The 20521-nt window shown below is 38.9% G+C and overlaps 1 protein-coding gene across 2 annotated transcripts in view; it reads right to left on the bottom strand.

The window, feature by feature from the left end:
* Positions 1-20521, bottom strand: part of DCC (DCC netrin 1 receptor) — a 605048-nt gene that overhangs the window by 178723 nt on the left and 405804 nt on the right. For both annotated transcript variants that reach the window (XM_075185502.1, XM_075185492.1), the window contains exon 8: positions 2556-2712. In XM_075185502.1, the coding sequence (XP_075041603.1) occupies positions 2556-2712 (157 nt within the window). The remainder of the gene's footprint in view (positions 1-2555; positions 2713-20521) is intronic.

Here is a 20521-nt window from a genome sequence, read left to right on the forward strand (position 1 = left end):
CCGGTACATTGGCCACCCAATGGATGCTCTACAGTCCTTGTTAGAATTTCAGGACAGTAAGAGGAGGACACATTCGTAAACTGGATTCAGTACACCGATAGCTAAATCGGTGAAAAAGGTGAGACAGAAAAGAAGAGTGGAATTTGGGACACCGGCAAGCCACCAAAGCTTGGCATTACATACCAGTATTGGTAGCCACAATCTAGATTACAGTCAGAACCCAATAATCTGATCTAGAGGAAGTGGAAGAGACTGGATTAAGTAGGAAACCTGGAGAGGAAGCTGGAAGAACCAAGACAGCTGAATATCAGTCATAACGAGCTGGAAACTAATTAGGAGCTGTCCAACTTCTGAAAAAACTCAGTCAAAGGAGATGTGGTCTCCGGCAGCAATTCTGATCTTAAATCCTCACACTGCATACAAAACACATCACAGCTGAATGAAATACACGTAATGACGAATGAACGGGTTTGTGGCACGATTGGAGTAATTTTCAATATATAAATAAATATATAAACACCATTGTCACTTTAAAAATACCACAAGCTTGGAAAGTTTGAGCGTACTGTGGGTTATTATAAAAGACAGCAAAACCTTTTGGAACAGGGCTAATTTTGTCAAGCTGTATTTAAAGGACATTTATTATTAAATGCAAAATAATAAAGCACTAATCTCTTATTATCCTATATCACAAGTAGAAAAGATGTAGCTCATCCCATGAACAGTACTCATAGCACAGATGTCCTCTACCAGACTGAGTAGGTTGGTTTAGTCTTAAAACAGGATACAAATATTATCAGAATTCTAAAGATGCTAAATTGGATGAGGACAGGAGTTCATAGCAAAATCAGTTTTATGCATTTTTTTTCTATTTGTGATATTGAATAATAAACACATTTCAAATGCATTACTTTTCTGTAATAAACATATCAATAGTTTGTTGCGTTTTTTATAAATGTAATAATAGTTCTTCTTTAAGAAACAGACCCTTCCATCTTGAATCTCATGACAATAGACATTTTTAATAAAAGTCACATATTCTGCAATATCGGTAAATTCACAGAGTGTGTGGCCTGTAATTAGCCCGAAAATCACTGGCAAAACATTATGACGCACCAAAAATAGATTTTGCAAACAATCAGGTGTTTGATTTTGTTCCCCTAAAATGTACTGGAAATTGTCAGAATCTGATTGGTTGATATGGAAGTCAGATAATTTTCCTCTTCACAAGTAACATAAATATCCCCATTTATCTTTATTTCAATATCCCCATTTGCATTGACATTTGGCTACGCCAATTGCGTAGCGGCTCCAAGGTTCAATAATACAACATATTAATAAACAAGCTGTGTTCCGCTTTTAAAAAGCCCTTACAAAAAAGATATATTACTTCTTTTGAGTTTGCGGAATTCATTCACCACGTTCCAGCAGCAAATATTTGACAATGAAAATAATTGCTAAGAGGCTGTAATAGAAACCAACTAATTTGCATTTTTCCAAAATTAGAGAATGCTTCAGGCAGGAACACTGAACGAACTTTAAAAGTCTTTTTCATATTTTATAAGACAAACAAACGCTATCTGTTTCGGACACATGGGGAATAGTTTTACTATTTCATTAATGCAGAATTTGTACATTCTCAGTTTGCTGCAACCCAAGAAATCATTATAGAAGACAAAACAGTTTCCGCTGCACTTCTCAATGTTCCTGGGTTAGCAGGATATATGCCATAAAACATGCAATATTACTATTAATAAATGAACACCTATAATGAATTATTACAAGTATATTGTAATATATTGAAACGAATATATTGTGATGAATCATATGATTAAAATATGTACGGTTTCAGCAATATTAAAGAGTACTTATCACCAGGGGAATTTAGGTAAGCAGAGACTGAAAATGTCCTCTCAAAAATGGCCGCCTGGATCAAGAGCCAGCCAGCCGCAGACAGTGAGATTATGAATCAAATCAGCGTGGTGAACACTTTTGGGCAGTTCTCTGCCTCTCTGCTACCAGCCTCCTGCTGTGTGTCAGTGCTCTCAGTACTGTACACTAGAGTCAGTGATAGAGAGACAGACCACTGACCATTTTGCAGAGCATGCTATTGGCTAGACCAGAGTTGGCTAACCTGTGGCACTCCAGGTGTTGTGAAACTACAAGTCCCAGCATGCTTTGCCAATATATATAGCATCTTATTGCTAGAAGGGTATGCTGGGACTTGTATTTTCACAACACCTGGAGTGTCACGGATTAGCCAACACTGGGCTAGACCCTCACCTGGGCAAATAAGGGTGGATAGTTGGAATGAAGGGTGGGGGAATTTATATGTTTCTACTTAACTAAAAGCCTAAATCCAACTTGAGACATCTTCTTTTGCATTGTGCCAAATTATGATTCACCTATCCAGTCAGATCTATTCATATGTACTCAAACAGCAGGCTCCTCCCACTCGCACTAAATGATTGATTGTTTTACAATGGAATGAACACTGAAATGTCAAAACAATTATTTTGCATAGAACATGTAAACAACTTATTTCATAAACTTACCTGTGAACCCCGTCCTTGGAGAAGTAGACGGTGTAGGTCTGTATATTCCCTCTCGTGTCCACCGGGGGGCGCCAGCTGAGACGTACAAAGCGACTAGAAACCAAGACAGGGACCACATCTCGGGGAGCGGAGGGGAGGATGCTGGAGCTGGGAACAGCTGCGGGGGAACGGGTGGATTCAGTCAGAGAGGTTTGGGGTTCAGCAGGAAAAAGCGTAGGGGGAGGAGCTAATTTATTTGTAACACAAAGGGCCAAGCAAACATACAGCAGGAATAGATTAAAATATACGTGATAATTAAAGGCATCTAAATATCACTTTGGTCAATGACATATGAAACAGTTTTACGAAATATTGATAAAAGTATAATATAATAAATACATAATAAGACCTTGATTTAGACAACCCCAAGATAGAAATTAAATGTTTATACAATATACATTAAAGGAGGACACACATTTTTTGTTATCCTCAAATTAATAATAAGATGATTAGCAAATTATTACTGTTAACTTTTCTGCTGACTTCTAGTACAATATAGATGTATAATAAAGCTGTTTCTAGCCTATCTTCTTGTGAGCTGGAGATTTCATTTGACATAATAATAGTGAGTTTGAAAGAATATTAACCTGAGGTTTAACATTCCATCTCCTGTCCCCTCCGATTCCCTACATGAGACATATTTTGTTGGCAGAATTTGGGCGGAATTGTTCCATGCTGGAAGATGGGTAGAGAGGGAGTATTTTTCCTGGATGCTCCTTGCTGGTTATGGCCAATACCATTTTGAATTCTGAACTTTTTAATACGACAAAATACTTCCCAAGTACAGTAATAAAGTCATCTTCCATCCCCAAAGCTCTCAACCTGCCCAATACTAGACAGCCTAGAATTATTTGGAATATAACATTTAGACCATGTGTGGTGGGTCCCAAAAAACCAGCCCCACTTTGTTCAGAACAAGGCTGGTATTTTGTGACCCTTGGGCTGTGTGCTTAAGAAGAACGAGACCTTAGGAGTGGCATCTGTGTTATGCCAGTAGTCCCAGTGTAATAGATATTCTCCCAAGCTGACCAAACTGGTCTCTCATAGGCAAACCAACTTCACACAGCTCTGCTTGAAAAGGGAGAGCTGTGTGCACCTAACAGTAGCGCACGCAGCATTGCCCGTGTATATTATGGGGATAGGAAAAGTTGGAGAGCAGCCAAGCACTGTCTAATATTATAGCCACGCCCCCATACATTCTGGCCACGCCCACTGGCGGCATGGTGTGAAAACCCCCCTCTACAAATTCTGTGTTTGCCCCTGTCTCTTGTGATTGGCTAGTGGTGAAGTGGAGTGCTGGGGATTGGTCATTTTGCTGGGTTGTTTGTAATGTGTAGGTAGGTCTTTTTCACTGCAAATTTTTTTGGTTTGTTCGTATTTGTTTGCCCTTTTGGACAATGAGTCAAGAAAGAAGAATATATGATTGTATTTTATATTTAATAAAGTAATGACCAAGGTCTTTAGAGAATATTTTATTAAACTAAAAGTTTGATAGTTGTGTGTGTTGCCTATTAACGGGTCTCAATCTTGTTATCCACCCTGACCCACACAGTCAACATGGGCTTGGAAAGAGTTCTGTTCAGCCTGGGGTGGAAAATAATCGTGAGATTTAAATAGGGAAATCAGTAGACATATTCTTTCATTTATGAATTATGACACATTATAGAAATGATCCAACTCAACTGAAGTCAACCATTTACATATGAAAATAATATGAGTTTTATGAGGCTTATGTGAGTTCTGTGATAAAGCACCAGTGCAGAAAGGACGTCACACACGGCTCATATGGTGAACAGAATGTAATGATAATTAAGTGTTAAAGTTCCTCAGTTCCTCTCTCTTTTATACATACTTGAGGCGGCCATATTGTGGGCTAAACGAATACTCATGAGATTGCAGCCTATCAAGTCGCTAGGAACTAATGACATCACAGAGGCATGTCATGACCATTGTTTATAAGGCTGGCACCTAGTGAATTGTTTGTCTGCATTCTCATGAATGGCTGCCTCCACTGTGGCTACTGTCCACCATAACTAATATTTGTGAGGTAAGTGAACATCAATTAATATCAGTAACATAAGTAGCTCTTGCTCTCAGCCTGACTATCCAACACTCACAGCTTCCTGTCCATTGTGCTTATTAATGTGAATCAACCCTGATTATAAGAGTAGAACTCTAAGATTATTTTATGAGTATCTATGATAGGACAAAAGTCTATTTCCTTGCAGAGGAACAACTGATAGAAACAAATCATATGTAACAATGAAACAAACTCCCATAAATAGTAGCACAAATATCCAATATACACTGCTTCTTCCACAGCTTGTAAAAGATAAAACATCTTAACTCTGCACACCCGATCTACAATAATCTCCAATCTTTAATCGTTATCGTTACTATCTTTGTACATTCTGGCAATTTATTTTTGGATATGTCATAAATGCTCAGATCAAATTGTCCACGCTCTGAGTTCACTTTTACATTTATTCTATTTTTCTTAAATCTCATATCGTCTTTCATTGTGTAACATCACAGAACACAAGTGTAAGCACAGTAGGACAGGACCAGAGAGATTAGCGGAATTGGAAACCCAAGTCCAGTCTTCCAGTTCCCTTGATTTGTATAAGACGGCTTATGCAGGTGCATTTTGACCCCTGGCTGGGTGATAAAAATGTAAAGGTAAATTCAGACAAGAGAGGACTTTCTATCCCTGTGATAAGCAGCGATAGAAAATATTTTGTCTCGCCTGATATTGTTAAATAGACCCCTAAGTGCTGCAGCATTTGTCCTCCCAGTGCCCCATAAAGAATCTGTCCCTATTTTTGTATACTCATTTCAATTCCCAACATTCTGAAATTACAGAACTAGAAGAGAAAGCCGCTACCAAGATCAACTCCGCACAACTCCTGTCCCACTCTACTTTAAATAGTACTGTTACTAGTAAATGAGCCTTTATCACCACTAATCATAGCATGAGTGTACAGGAAATTGCAGTAATAAATGTTAGCTAATAACGGCTATCAGAGACTTTTAGTGACTGAGTTTCATGGACCACCGGCGAAACGTTAAGTCAGTCTATAAATGTCACCGTTCATATCTTTTTAGGATTTTAGTCTAATAAATGGGGTAAGATCAAGAGAAAACCATCTATAGGCTGCAAATTTATACCAAGACAAACCATGTTGCAATGCAAGGAGTGCAAATGTTTCTGCATGCAGGGGTATACTGTCTGCTTTTGCAAATTATCTGACACAGATAACAAAATCTTTTTTGTCAAAGTCAAGTAACAATCTTGAATCCAATTGAAATTACTCACCCTTACCTACAAAGCCCTCAACAACACCACCCCTGCATACATCTCAAATCTCATATCAAAATACTCTCCCTCCCGCCCTCTTAGATCTACCTCTGACCTGCGCCTTGTCTCATCTCTTGTAACCACCTCTCACTCCCACCTACAAGACTTCTCCCGTGCTGCTCCTCACTTATGGAATTCCCTATCACACCCGATCAGACTTTCCCACAGCCTTCAAATCTTTAGATGCTCTCTAAAAACCCATCTCTTTATTACAGCTTACCTAACTGATAACACTATTCACACTAATGCACCCTCACATGTTTCAATCACCACTCAAAGCCACACTCGCTCCTCTTGTTTCAGCTGTGCCCTCTTCCACTTAGAACGTAAGCTCTCTAAAGAGCAGGGTCCTCCATACCCTTTATTTTCCTGTATGTGTTTATTTTGTCTACTTTGTATGTCCTCTTCTTATATATGTCCTTGTTTTATGTATGTCCTATTTTTCCTATGACGCTAAAGAGCACTGTGGCGCCTTAGAACTCTGCGATAATAATAATAAAAATAATAATAACAATGGCTGATGGATACTCACTGCTTATATTATATATAACATATATATATATATATATATATATATATATATATATATATATATATATAACAATTTGTCATACTCACTATCTGTCCTAGCCACACCTTTGATCTTGCAAATTTAGTCAATTTAGTTTTGGAATTTCCTCCAATCTGATAGACAACATCCCTTTGCTTGAAGAAAATCGGGACATTTCTGTGCAAAAAGGAACTGTTGCGAGCAATTCTATAAACAGCACAATACACCATGCGGATGAAGTTATGTTGAATTTATGGGGAAGCAGTCACTTTTTGAAGATAATGTAAATAGGTTTACATAAGATAAAAAAAAAAGACGAGCTGCCATAATTTGGACCATATAGTAATTAGAGATTCCCTTTTAAGAGATTCCTTTTAGACGCAATAAACCCAAGAAGACTGACTGCACAATCTCCTGCAAATTCTCTCACTTATCTCAAGCTGATTCATTTGCAAGCTTAATCTAGGAATTAGCAATCAGCTCTTACCTAGCCAGGACTAGACATGTGAGCCGTTACCAAGGCCACGGATCACTTATCCGTTGTCATGGAAAAGCCGGCAGATAAATATGCACCAATTCAACAATGCTAAAAGATTTAGGCTGTGGCTATTATATTATATTGAGGGCTTGCCATTTTGTGACTAGGATACAATATGCCTGTAATTATTCATAAAGAGCTTTGAAGTTACATGGCTTGATTCAGTATGCTATGCAGGGACATTAATGAATTCAGTATCCACAAATACAACATTCCCTGTGCTGTGGGCTGCTACATCAAGACTTTTATATGTATCAATCCATTCTTGGGAAAAAAAAGTCACTATATGTGAAAAGTGTTTATGTTCAGGTTACGTTTCTCTTGATGTTTATTAACAGTTGCATTGCAAAAAAACAATGCGGCAATTAAGCAATTTTTTATGCACAATTGTACCTGTATTACTATACAGGACATAAATAGGTTCCATTCTAGATAGTTATTGTAAACAGTAGAGATGCTCACCAGCTGAGGTTCAACTGGTTTGTCGAATTAGTCCTAAAATTTGAAACTTCGTCAGAGTTTTTCAAGCTGGTTCAAAGTTGAATTTGAATAAATTTGGCATATTTTTTATCGCTGAAACTCAAATGGTGAACCCAGTAGTGTTCACAGTTTGATTTTTAAAAAAGTGATTGTTTATTAATTTAAAATATTTAAAAAACAGTCGTTTTTAACGCGAACGGAAAAAATGGGAATTTCAAATGAGAACTTTGAATACGGACGGGGAACGCAAATTGTTATTGGTAAACGTACCTACAAACTTCAGACTGTAGGTCTGAATCAGGGCCGACAACAGATTTGATCGTGTAGCTGGTCAGAGTGGAGATGGTGAAATTTGATATTTTTTTTAACCGGTTTGAAATTTTCCAGGGTCTATGATTGAAATTTGTACTGTGACTGAAATATTTATGTCTGTAAAAATCAGATTTCTATCACACCAGTGCTGTCGCAAATTTAAATTTTTGATTATTTTTAATATATTTATCTTCATGTATTAATGCACATTACCTATAAAAAGCACCACTATAAACACCATTGAACACAGTATCTCCAGTTGCTATGAGCCATTGTAACTTCTTTTTATGAAGGCAAATACTGTAATTCAGTCAGTTTTCTATTTGTCCTAAAAAAGATTATATAATGTTTCCAAATTGTTTCCAAATTGTTTCCAATGCGCTTTGTGGGATTTCTACAGTCTGGAACAATGGTAAACAGCCACTTGTCCAAAACGACAACAATTACAAAACAATCACTCGGATGCTAATTTATGCAAATGAAAACAAGAAATCTCATTCCTGAAATAATGCTCTGAATCAATTTATGTTTGTTTCATTCAGCTAAAAATAATCCTCTTTTTTCATTTGAAGAATTAAGCATCTGTGTCCATTCTACGGCAGAGTGTGAGCTGTATGGGAAACCCAGTCACTCATATACACTGTATGTACAATTATTTCTGTTTTCAGACCATGCAGCAATTTTCTAATTTGCGGCCATTGAGAAATTATTCTGAATTTTCTCAGAAGGAAGTAATTCAGAAAGCTCTCAGTAATTGTTGAGTGCACAGAAAATGCTTGTCTGCCTATAAAGCTCATGGTCATAGCTCAACCAGAAGATTTCTCATTTTATGTTAACATTTATTTTCCTACCCTTATATTTCTGATCATACATACTTCTAGCATTCCTTAGATTGCCATATCTCAAATACTGGTCACGTATTATTAGACTAACACATCTCCCCCAACCCTACCAATAACATTTCTTATTCTATTTTTATCCTACCCCATCCCTAACATGTATTATCCTACCTTATGCCTAACATTTCTCATCCTACCCTATCCATAATATTTCTCATCCTACCCTATCCCTAACATTTCTCATCCTACCTTATCCCTAACATTTCTTATCCTACCCTATCCCTAACATTTCTTATCCTACCTTATCTCTAACATTTCTTATCCTACCTTATCCCTAACATTTCTTATCCTACCCTATCCCTAACATCTCTTATCCTACCTTATCCCTAACATTTCTTATCCTACCTTATCCCTAACATTTCTTATCCTACCTTATGTCTAACATTTCTTATCCTACCCTATCCCTAACATTTCTCATCCTACCTTATCCCTAACATTTCTTATCCTACCCTATCCCTAACATTTCTTATCCTACCCTATCCCTAACATTTCTCATCCTACCTTATCCTTAACATTTCTCATCCTACTCTATCCCTAACATTTCTTATTCTACCCTATCCCTAACATTCCTCAACCTTCTCTATCCCTAACATTTCTTATCCTACCCTAACCCTAACATTTCTTATCCTACCTTATTCCTAACATTTCTTATCCTACCTTATGTCTAACATTTCTTATCCTACCCTATCCCTAACATTTCTTATCCTACCTTATCCCTAACATTTCTTATCCTACCTTATCCCTAACATTTCTTATCCTACCTTATCCCTAACATTTCTCATCCTACCTTATCCTTAACATTTCTCATCCTACTCTATCCCTAACATTTCTCATCCTACCTTATCCTTAACATTCCTCAACCTTCTCTATCCCTAACATTTCTTATCCTACCCTAACCCTAACATTTCTTATCCTACCTAATTCCTAACATTTCTTATCCTACCTTATGTCTAACATTTCTTATCCTACCCTATCCCTAACATTTCTTATCCTACCTTATCCCTAACATTTCTTATCCTACCTTATCCCTAACATTTCTTATCCTACCCTATCCCTAACATTTCTCATCCTACCTTATCCCTAACATTTCTTATCCTACCTTATCCCTAACATTTCTTATCCTACCTTATCCTTAACATTTCTCATCCTACCCTATCCCTAACATTTCTTATCCTACCTTATGTCTAACATTTCTTATCCTACCCTATCCCTAACATTTCTTATCCTACCTTATTCCTAACATTTCTTATCCTACCTTATCCCTAACATTTCTTATCCTACCTTATGTCTAATATTTCTTATCCTACCCTATCCCTAACATTTCTCATCCTACCTTATCCTTAACATTTCTCATCCTACTCTATCCCTCATATTTCTTATTCTACCCTATCCCTAACATTCCTCAACCTACTCTATCCCTAACATTTCTTATCCTACCTTTTCCCTAACATTTCTTATCCTTCCTTATCCCTAATATTTCTTATCCTACCCTATCCCTAACATTTCTTATCCTACCCTTTCCCTAACATTTCTTATCCTTCCTTATCCCTAATATTTCTTATCCTACCTTATCCCTAACATTTCTTATCCTTCCTTATCCCTAACATTTCTTATCCTTCCTTATCCCTAATATTTCTTATCCTACCCTATCCCTAACATTTCTTATCCTACCCTTTCCCTAACATTTCTTATCCTTCCTTATCCCTAATATTTCTTATCCTACCTTATCCCTAACATTTCTTATCCTTCCTTATCCCTAACATTTCTTATCCTTCCTTATCCCTAACATTTCTTATCCTTCCTTATCCCTAACATTTCTTATCCTACCCTATTCCTAACATTTCCCGACCAAACCTAAAGCTAATATTCCTTATCTTGGTGTAACCATGACATTCTTTATCCTACTATATTCATAGCATTAGAATCCAAGCGTACCCTCACATTTCTAATCCTAGGTAACATTTTAGTTAGACCTGTAATTAGTTTGGTTTTCAGACAGATAAATGAATTGTTCTACTGATTGTGAATTGATTTCTGAATTTTTTTAGACACAAAGTCATTTCAGGGTGAAAAAAGTTGTTTATAACGTACGTTTGTTCTATTACCTATATTTTGCTTTTTTTAATAGAAATTGTTATAGATCAGCAGTGGTAGTTACCGGTCATGAGTATATTAAAACAAAGCTGCCCCCCACCCCTCTCCATTACATTGGAGGAGGGGGGGCGGTGCATGACAGCTAACATTTATTTCTTTAAAATGATACATTTGTGTATGAACATGTTAATACAAAGTCTGAAATTGGAGGAGAGGACAATGTATAATGAGTACTAATCAAAAGTAGGATAATCAGTTGTGAGCAAGGTTTTGTTGAAAGTACGACCTAAAATTTCCACAATTTAGTTGCACATAAGTGATCTTGTGTTTGGGAGTTTGTGCTGGTCACGCATGTTAGGTAAACTGCACATGTATGATATCAATGTACTCAGGAGTGTCTGGCATGTCAAAATTGAACTAAATTTAATTTGTTGCAAATATTCCATATCAAATAAGATATATATTACAAACGCTGACAGCTATCCTCATAACATGACGGCAGAATAAACAGCACCATTTTATTGGCTATTAAGTCTGGTCTGCTTTTGTTTGTGTGGTTTCTATTAATATGACTCAAAAGCGTTGGTTTCTTGGTTATAATTTCTCACCTCTGTTATTATGTATCATATGTTTGTAGAGCCGCTTTAAGATCAATAATCCATGCATCATTCACAGACCTAGCTAAAACAAGACTTCATTCTTAGTAGGACGCTCTGAGCAATTAGCTGACAGCAGAATCTGGAAGATCCATCGATAGCTGGTCGGTCCTGTTCTAGAAAATCCATATTGCTTTTACCATCTGAAAAACTAGAGAGACCTGTGATTTAAGCTTCATCCACTCCTCCACTGCAAGTGACACATGTCATCTTCCATTAGTCGTCTTGAAAAATAGGGGATAAGGAAATTGGCTGGAGATTATATAACCAAACAAATCCTTTATGAGTGTTCCCATGGGATAAATGTATAAGTATAGGACACAAGCTGCCGAAGTGCTAACAATAGAAAATAAAATGTGTTCTGTGAAAGCAAACGTGGGTGTTTTAACTCTTTATCTTAAGCGGAAAATAGTCTGTAAAGAAAAATAGCAAGGTTTTATATAATGTGTATCTAGTGCCTACAAACACTGAGGGGACAGTCATTTTCTGGGGGGATGGACTAATATTCAGCCAATTAATTCACTAGGAACTAGTGGGATCACTGACATAAGAGGCACTTCGTAGGCCACACAGGAGGAGGAATTTTTTGTGATCAACACTGTGACATCACTGAGGCATGAGTCATTAAACAGCAAAGCGAGACCTCTTTTGAGCATGCGTGGGTCCAACACAAGTGCCTCCTTTAATAGTACGCATTGTGTGCTCCTTTAACACCACCGATTGGATGTCTGATGCTATTTACCCCACTTATGCTCAGATGAGGCCCCCCATCTCCTGAGAGAAGACAGAGGCCTGGGAGGCTGGATTGGCTTCGCTAGGCATCTCCCCCAAAGTTTACTATGGAGCCCGGCAATGCAGTGTAAACTAGCTTGTATTATATTTTATGCCTCCATCAACAGTTTCGATTCGCTGAGTGGATTTCTCAAAGCAAAACCAGAGGGTAACTGTATCAAGCTGAGAGTTTTCCGGCGGGTTTGAAAAGTGGATATGTTGCCTATAGCAACCAATCAGATTCTAGCTATCATTTTGTAGAATGTACTAAAGTACTGGTCCTCACTGTTGTGTCTGAGGATGGGACATTCTTAAGCTGGGTACACACTAAAGAAATTTCCACCAACTTTTTATGCCGATCGATTTTACATGCGATCGATGGTCCGATCCATGGACTGCATACACACTAGCCTTGTTTAGGACGATAAAGGGAAGAGCGGCTGTCCCGTGAGTGACTTTTTACAGCCATGTTGTCGTGAGCAATGACTGTAATTTCGTACTCACTGTTGTGGATCGGTCGGAAACTTATACACACTACACAGCGGAAACGAGATTGGAACGAAAATATTTAACGGTACGACCAACCAAATGAGGCAACAATCGTCCACTTAGGCAGACTTTCGACCATCGTGTCACTGCACACACTGACCCGACTTTTGAACGAGCGGTCATATGTCGGCTGATTGAGCCGATTATTGGACGAAAACTGTGTAGTGTGTACTTAGCTTTAGAGACATATCCACGTTATTTGTGGATAAGCTATTGTGCGACTAAGGGCCTTACGCAGTGTTGGAAGTAAGTCCAAAGTTGAAGCGCAAAATGCCCATTACTGTGCTGAGCATGCACAGTAAAAAAGCATACGTCTAAGTCTGTATGTGGACACTTTAAGTGGTCAGGGCATGCTGGGATCAGTAGTGCACCATGCAAAAAATTTGATTTTTCATTTTAAATGTAATTAATAACCCACATCCACCACCCAGGGGTCCTTCTTCTCATGCAATTACATGGAAATAAGAGAGAGGAGACAGAATTTTTAAGCATTTTAGAATTTTATGGCTTGTAACTATGGGGATAGTAATTATAAGTACATAAGTATTTTTTAATTACTAACACACAGTGAACGAACAAATCCATATTTACTGTAACGCTTTGAAGAAATCAATATGGTTATGTGTAAGAATGACAGTCTCGCATTATACACGTGAATTAAAGGCTGCAATGTATAGACAGATAACTCCATTTTAAGATATTAATGTGATACGTGTTATAGGAGATAGAAGATAATGCTCAATACTTGACGTCAGCCAAGAACGGCCAATGAGGGTATTATATCCATCTCTAACGCTGCGTTAGTTGTACGGGCAAAGAAGGACAGGATTATTGTAACAGAGAAGTTGAAGCTGTCTGTCCCCATCTCCACCTAGATCCTAGCATTATAATCACATTTAATTAGAAGTTGGAGGACATCCAGATTGTCTGGATCCAAAACCATCAAGAGAGTACTCGGGGACTGGAGTTTTTATAGGGTGAAATGCGGCGGGTTTGACCTTTGAGATAAAGTATAATGATTTTGCTGTTAAAATCTCAGCTTAAAGGTAGCACAGATTTAACTGTGTGAGAGCCAAGACGACCTTCCAGTCTTATAGATGTCATATTGTATTCTGTATAGTGAGACCAGAGTTGTGTAAGTGTAACTAATGTTGTACCTGCTTTGTGCATATCACACACGTGTAATAAGGACACTGTACAAACTCATGTTCTTCAGTATGTGTTTACCAATCACTGTGCAAAAGAACAGGAGGATCACACACCCCAAAGTTCTGCGCTCTCACAATTGTGTAAAATGTCTGCTGATTGGTTATTACAGATAGATATTTCGTTTTTTTTAATTAAATGCATTGTTTTAATTTATTACTGAGATTAAGGGTAAGATGTGGCCCTTTGAAGGTTAGAGTAGTGCCCATTTGGCCCCTGATGGCTATCAGGTTGTCTGTCACTGACCTACATTGGGGAAACTCTACACTGTGCACAGCATAGTAAGTAATACTAAATAGACTTGTAAACAAACAATATATCATACAACAGTATGATAATCACTGATTATGTCACTACTCTCTGCTTTGGTTTTGGATCTGGATTAACTTAGCTTAACATCATTTGGCTCTTTTTTTGTTCCTACATTAGTATTAACCTCAATAACATTAATTTCCAGTCATTTTTTGTCAAGTGACAAGAACACTGCTACCCCTCCTGTTTCTATGTGAGCAATGGTACTGAGCAATGTCACTGGAGACTGCAGAGTGACAAGAACACTGCTACCCCTGTTTCTGTGTGAGCAATGGCACTGAGCAATGTCACTGAAGACTGGAGAGTGATAAGAACACTGCTACCCCTATTTCTGTGTGAACAATGACACTGAACAATGTCACTGAAGACTGGAGAGTGACAAGAACACTGCTACCCCTATTTCTGTGTGAGCAATGGCACTGAGCAATGTCACTGGAGACTGGAGAGTGACAAGAACACTGCTACCCCTGTTTCTGTGTGAGCAATGGCACTGAGCAATGTCACTGGAGACTGGAGAGTGACAAGAACACTGCTACCCCTGTTTCTGTGTGAGCAATGGCACTGAGCAATGTCACTGGAGAATGGAGAGTGACAAGAACACTGCTACCCCTATTTCTGTGTGAACAATGTCACTGGACCTCCTGGGGAGGGAGGTACTTATGGAATCCAAAACCCGCAAGATCAGACAACGCAACAATGACTTTTTACCTTTATTCAAATCCGAGGACGCGCGAAAGTAACAAGCTGGCTCGCGAGCCTACTCGGATCCCGTAAGTTCGGATGGGCTCGGGTTTCAGAAACTGAGCCAGAGCATCTCTAATAATACTATAATTTTCACCACATGTATATTGTAACAATAATACAGCACAACACCTTGGTTATACCTTTACTCTTCCCAAGCCAAGTACATCTTTACCTTAATAAATAAAAGATGGTCACATAGAGATAGTGAGACTCCACCATAGTGTTATTACTAATAATACATGTTGTTGTAACATTTAAATCCGACCAAGCTTCATACAGACTCCTGAAAGGCTTCAAACTGATACACAGTGGAGAGTAAGTGCGATAACCGAGGATACAACGTTGCATCCACACAGGAAACGCGTACTCCGAAGAGTTGAAAGGTTCACATGTGATCTGTGGTGGCCAGAGAAGGCTGAGAAATCAATAACTTCGACCTAAGATTCAGACTGAGTGAAAGATTGACCTTGTTCCAGGAATCCATCATCTCGCATTAAGTATTTGTCATGTTGTGTGCTTTTATGTTCAGCAGACACACCACAACAACAACGAAATGGCATGATTCTGATTCTGTTTATTGTAGAATGTTCTTTTAAAGCACCTTTTGTTACATTGCTGATAGCATGGAATTCACAGAAATATGGCACCGTTCAGTGAGAAACTTTGGAATTCTTATTTTTATCTCTACATATATATATGTATATATCCAAAAACATACTATTAGGTTAATTGGCTGCTATCAAATTCACCCTAGTCTGTGTTTCTGTCTGTGTGTGTGTTAGGGAATTTAGACTGTAAGCTCCAGTGGGGCAGGAACTGATGTGAGTGAGTTCTCTGGAATTAGTGGTGCTATATAAATAAATGATGATGATATATATTTATATCCATATTTATATCTATATAAATAAATATATATATATATATATATATATACAAGTTAACCCGTGCGTGATACTCATGCATTCTAGTCAAATCAAGCTACTTAAGGTGTTAAAAAGGTTCTTGTCATGCATTTGGGCCATAGCCCAGACCTACTCAGGGGAAGAGCGTTACTTCCCGACGCAAGCGCCCTTTTTTAACGTGGTTTTGTCCACATGTCACCACCTCATCGTTTTTCTTCATCACCTCATCCTTCATCTTCATCGCCACATCCTTAATCTCCATCGTCTTACTGTTCTAAAACCTCTTGATACACAACGTTTCTGCTAAACACCTTATCGCTGTGCTCAATCAGTCTTCCTTGAAGGGCAGTATTCATAACCTGCACATCACTGCTTCTCCGTACTCGTGAAAATGCGACATACAATTGTCCATGACCAAACACAGGCTCTGGTAAATAAATACCCACACGGTCAAGAGTTTGAGCCCTCAACTCGTAAATTTAGCCTTTACTACCCCTCCCACGGGGGGAAGGGGGGATGATGGAAGTTAACTTACTTTACTATTATAATTTTTTTGTCAAATAATGTCAGTATGCCAAATTTCAGGTCAATTGGATGAGCCCTTTCTGAGAAAATAGTTTTTTCCACACACACACACACACACACACACACACTAACACACGCCACTAGGCTTATATATATTTTATATATATATATATATAATTATAATTACCATTTCAAGGCCGCTTTGAATTTTGCCTTTCATGCTAATTATATAAATGTCATAGATGTTATTTAGGTCTAGTGTGGGATTACAGTAATTTGTCTTCAAATGCGTAGAAATCTGTAAATATCTTGCTTGATGAGAGTTCTGTCTGCATTTTACTTAATAGGAAGATTTTTGCATTGATGTACCCAACACAACTCATTGATATGGCCCGTCTACGGTGATGATCAAATAGCAGCTATATAAGCTGATAGAAGATGAACATTCCACTAACAGAAGCTCACCTGCATCACTAAAAATGTAAAATGCGTTAATTGCAATAATAACATTCCTATAACATGATGAATGCAGCATTCACCAAGATTAAGCCTTTTATTTGTCGTACTTCCCACAGCTATACGCCGACAGCGATGTGCCCTCTGTGTTCCTTCTCCTTCCTCAAATCTTAATTAACTTATTGAATAGGATACATCAATAAAGTTCCATCAAGGCTGTGCCTCCATTCTGGACAACAGGCCCAGCCGATGAATCCTCTTATTCTGTGCAAATAATCCGGTGATATCACTGTGATATCTGCAGCAATATAGGACAGACGTTCCAAAAAACAACCCTCTTTTTTTAAGTGGCATCGCCGAGCCACTACCCATGCCTGGTAATAACCAGATTGAAATTCATAGGATCATTACATGTTGGTAAATGTACTGTAAGGCAACTCTAGGCAATGTATGGTACTATGTGTGAGACACTTTGTAAGCTGCTAGCTCATGCTGGGACTTGTAGTTCCATCATAGCTGGACAGTCACACGGCACTACCTCTGCAGGTACCTCTCTAGTGTCTACTTACCTGTTCTTTTTATAAGCTGTGCCCAGTCTTAAGGCGTTTGTGTCATAAAGTGACATAAGTCCAGCTTTTTCGTCGGAGTGCGAACGTTGTATTGGATTCCTGTTGCTGACCATTGTTAGCTGCTGCCTGCTCTGACCTCGGTGTCTGTGTTTACCCCAAATTTTCTCCTGCTGTATTATAAGTTTATAAGGTAAAAAATAAATACATTACTAATTTAAATGGAACCCTGAGTCCTGAAGGACTTCATTGTACAACCCATGATCGTCAGGTATACTATCCTCCTGTGTACTCATTCAATGAGGTTTCTTCTACCCCATCACCACAATTTCTAAAATGCTGCCAGCCAGAAGGTTAAAGAGCGAAATAAATCAGTTGTGACCAGGGCAGCCACCAGGAATTGTGGGGCCCATTACAAATGTAACAGGTTGGACCCCTCCTTCCTTCTCACACATCGCCCACATTTTGAACTGAACTCCCATTCTCTTCTGCTAACACCTACTCTGGTTCTAACAAACCATAGCAGTAGTTTATTGATTTCTCTTTTTATCTTCTTCTTCTCTGCTTCTTCTCGCTGGCACCTTTCGGCTCCTCTCCATTGACTGCTTTTGGACGTCATTAGATAAGCAACATTTGCGACACTGCAGGGCGCCTCTCTGCCTTGCCGCAGCTCTATCCAGATGCCGGGCGCCCCTCTCTGCAAAATGCTCACCTGGGGGGCTGGGACTGGAGCAAATGGCGGCAGACATGGCACCCCCCACATCTTGGTAGTGGAGGCGGATGCACTGCCTATAGTTCCCTGTGGAGGACCCCCTCCCATAATAATTCTATTTGGGCCCAAGGCTGGTCGGGGCCTATAATGCTGTACTCACTATGACCACCTGATGGTGCTGTAGGTGCAACTCCTGTTCATTCCAGAGCTACATTCGCTATTCACACACTGAGCAAGAGTCAGAACCTGGCTTCTAGCGCTGGTGTGTGCGGATGGTAACAGCCGGGATCTTTGGGAGAAGGGGTACTTATTAGCAGGGGAGGTGCTGTACCAAGCTGTACAATCCCTTTGGGGGCCTGACAAAGGTTAAGAACCGCTGGTGTAATCACAGTAACCAATCGGATATTTGCTTTTAACAATCCGTGGCAAGCTACACAATCAAAAGACTGAAAATGCTCTGCGCCTGCCCAGAGAGGTGGCACTTGTATCTGCCTGCACCTGGTGCAGTGGCACGGGGGGGAAGGGGGGCAGGGGCAAACACAGGATTTGTAGAGGGGGGTTTCCACACCATGCCGCCAGTGGGCGTGACAAGCATGCGTGGGGGCATGGCTGTAATTTTAGACAGTGCCCCAGGCTTGGAGGGGGGTTTCCATGCACTAGGAACCCCCCTCCCCCTCGGTTTGCCTATAGCGGGGGCATTCTAACATAGGCCGAGCACAGTAATGATGAGTTTACATAAATGCGGCTCATGCAGACCTGCAGAATTACGCATATGCGCCTGTCAGGAAGCGTATCTTTTGCACTCGCTACAGAGCAGGTGTAAATACACGCTGGGGAAATATGCTATTTTCCGTGCTACACTTTTAGAGTAATTTACACCCATTACGCCAACAACTATTATAAAGGGATATTTCATGAGCATCTACGCCTAACATACTTCTGTTTAAGCTTTTGTCTTTTTGTGACTTTTGCTGTTTGCATATAAAATATCCATAAGTATTTATATACGGCTGCATTTTATTTGACTCCTTAAGGTAGTAAGATAATTATATAGACATATTTTTCTTTCATTAAACATATGACTGTATTGCATTCTCTCTTGAATAAATGACCTTTTTTCATACATTTGTGAATTCAGCCATGAATATGAGTCTGCACACACACAGGGAGCTTGGTCTATTCAATACAGAATAAAGGGCTAAGCTTCTGAATATCAGAGAGAATCAGCTTTACTGAATAATCTGTATTCTGGTGCATTCACGCCGGTCCTTGAAATCATCTTTATTTCTCAACGGAGTGTGCGGATCATTTACATGTTACTATTGTTAAACAAACAAATACGTCCAACTTTTTTATTTTTTGCTGGAAATGATTCATAATTGTCTTTTTTTTCCCCATAATCAGCACAAAAAAACACATTGCATAGAAAAAGAAATAAAAACACACACACAGACAGAATGAGCTTTTCATGAACTAGCTTGACGGTTACAAGCGAGCGCATAGGCTTGGGGGAAATGATGATGATTTTGGCAAGCTGTCTCTGCTCTGTTGAATTGTTAGCAATCGTATGCAAAGCAGAGTCCAAGCGTTTAAATCTCATCTGTGCTTCTGTTGCCATAAGGCCTCGTCCAAAACAAGCTGAAATTCCTGTTAATGTCTGCACAGGGTCCAGAAACTATTCCCTTCTACCACCTACAACCCTGGCCTTGTTCGCCTTCTAAAATGTAGAACTAGATACAAGTGTAACCCCAGGTCAAACAGTTTGTGTTCAAGTTAGACCAGATGAAATGTGGAAAGATGAAAAGATGATGAATTAATATTTGAAACAGTTAAGTGAGTTGTATAAAGGAAGTCAATAGATATGGAACAAAAACCGCTATACACTGACCAAACCCCTGACTCACTACAGTGATTTACTGCTCACTAAAGTGGTCTATTACTCCCTACAGAGGTCTATTATTCACTACAGTGATCTACTACTCACTAAAGTGGTCTATTACTCACAACAGAGGTCTATTATTCACAACTGTGGTCTAATACTCACTACAGCAATCTACTACTCACTAAAGTGGTCTATTACTCACTACAGAGGTCTATTATTCACTACAGTGGTCTATTACACACTACAGAGTTTAATTATTCACTACAGTGGTCTATGATTCACTACAGTGGTCTACTATTCACTACAGTGGTCTATTACTCACTACAGTGGTCTACTACTCACTATAGTAGTCTATGACCCACTACAATGGTCTACCACTCACTACAGTGGTCTATGACCCACTGCAATGGTCTAC

The sequence above is a fragment of the Mixophyes fleayi genome, chromosome 1 (genome assembly GCF_038048845.1).
Source record: "Mixophyes fleayi isolate aMixFle1 chromosome 1, aMixFle1.hap1, whole genome shotgun sequence".
Lineage (NCBI taxonomy): Eukaryota > Metazoa > Chordata > Amphibia > Anura > Limnodynastidae > Mixophyes > Mixophyes fleayi.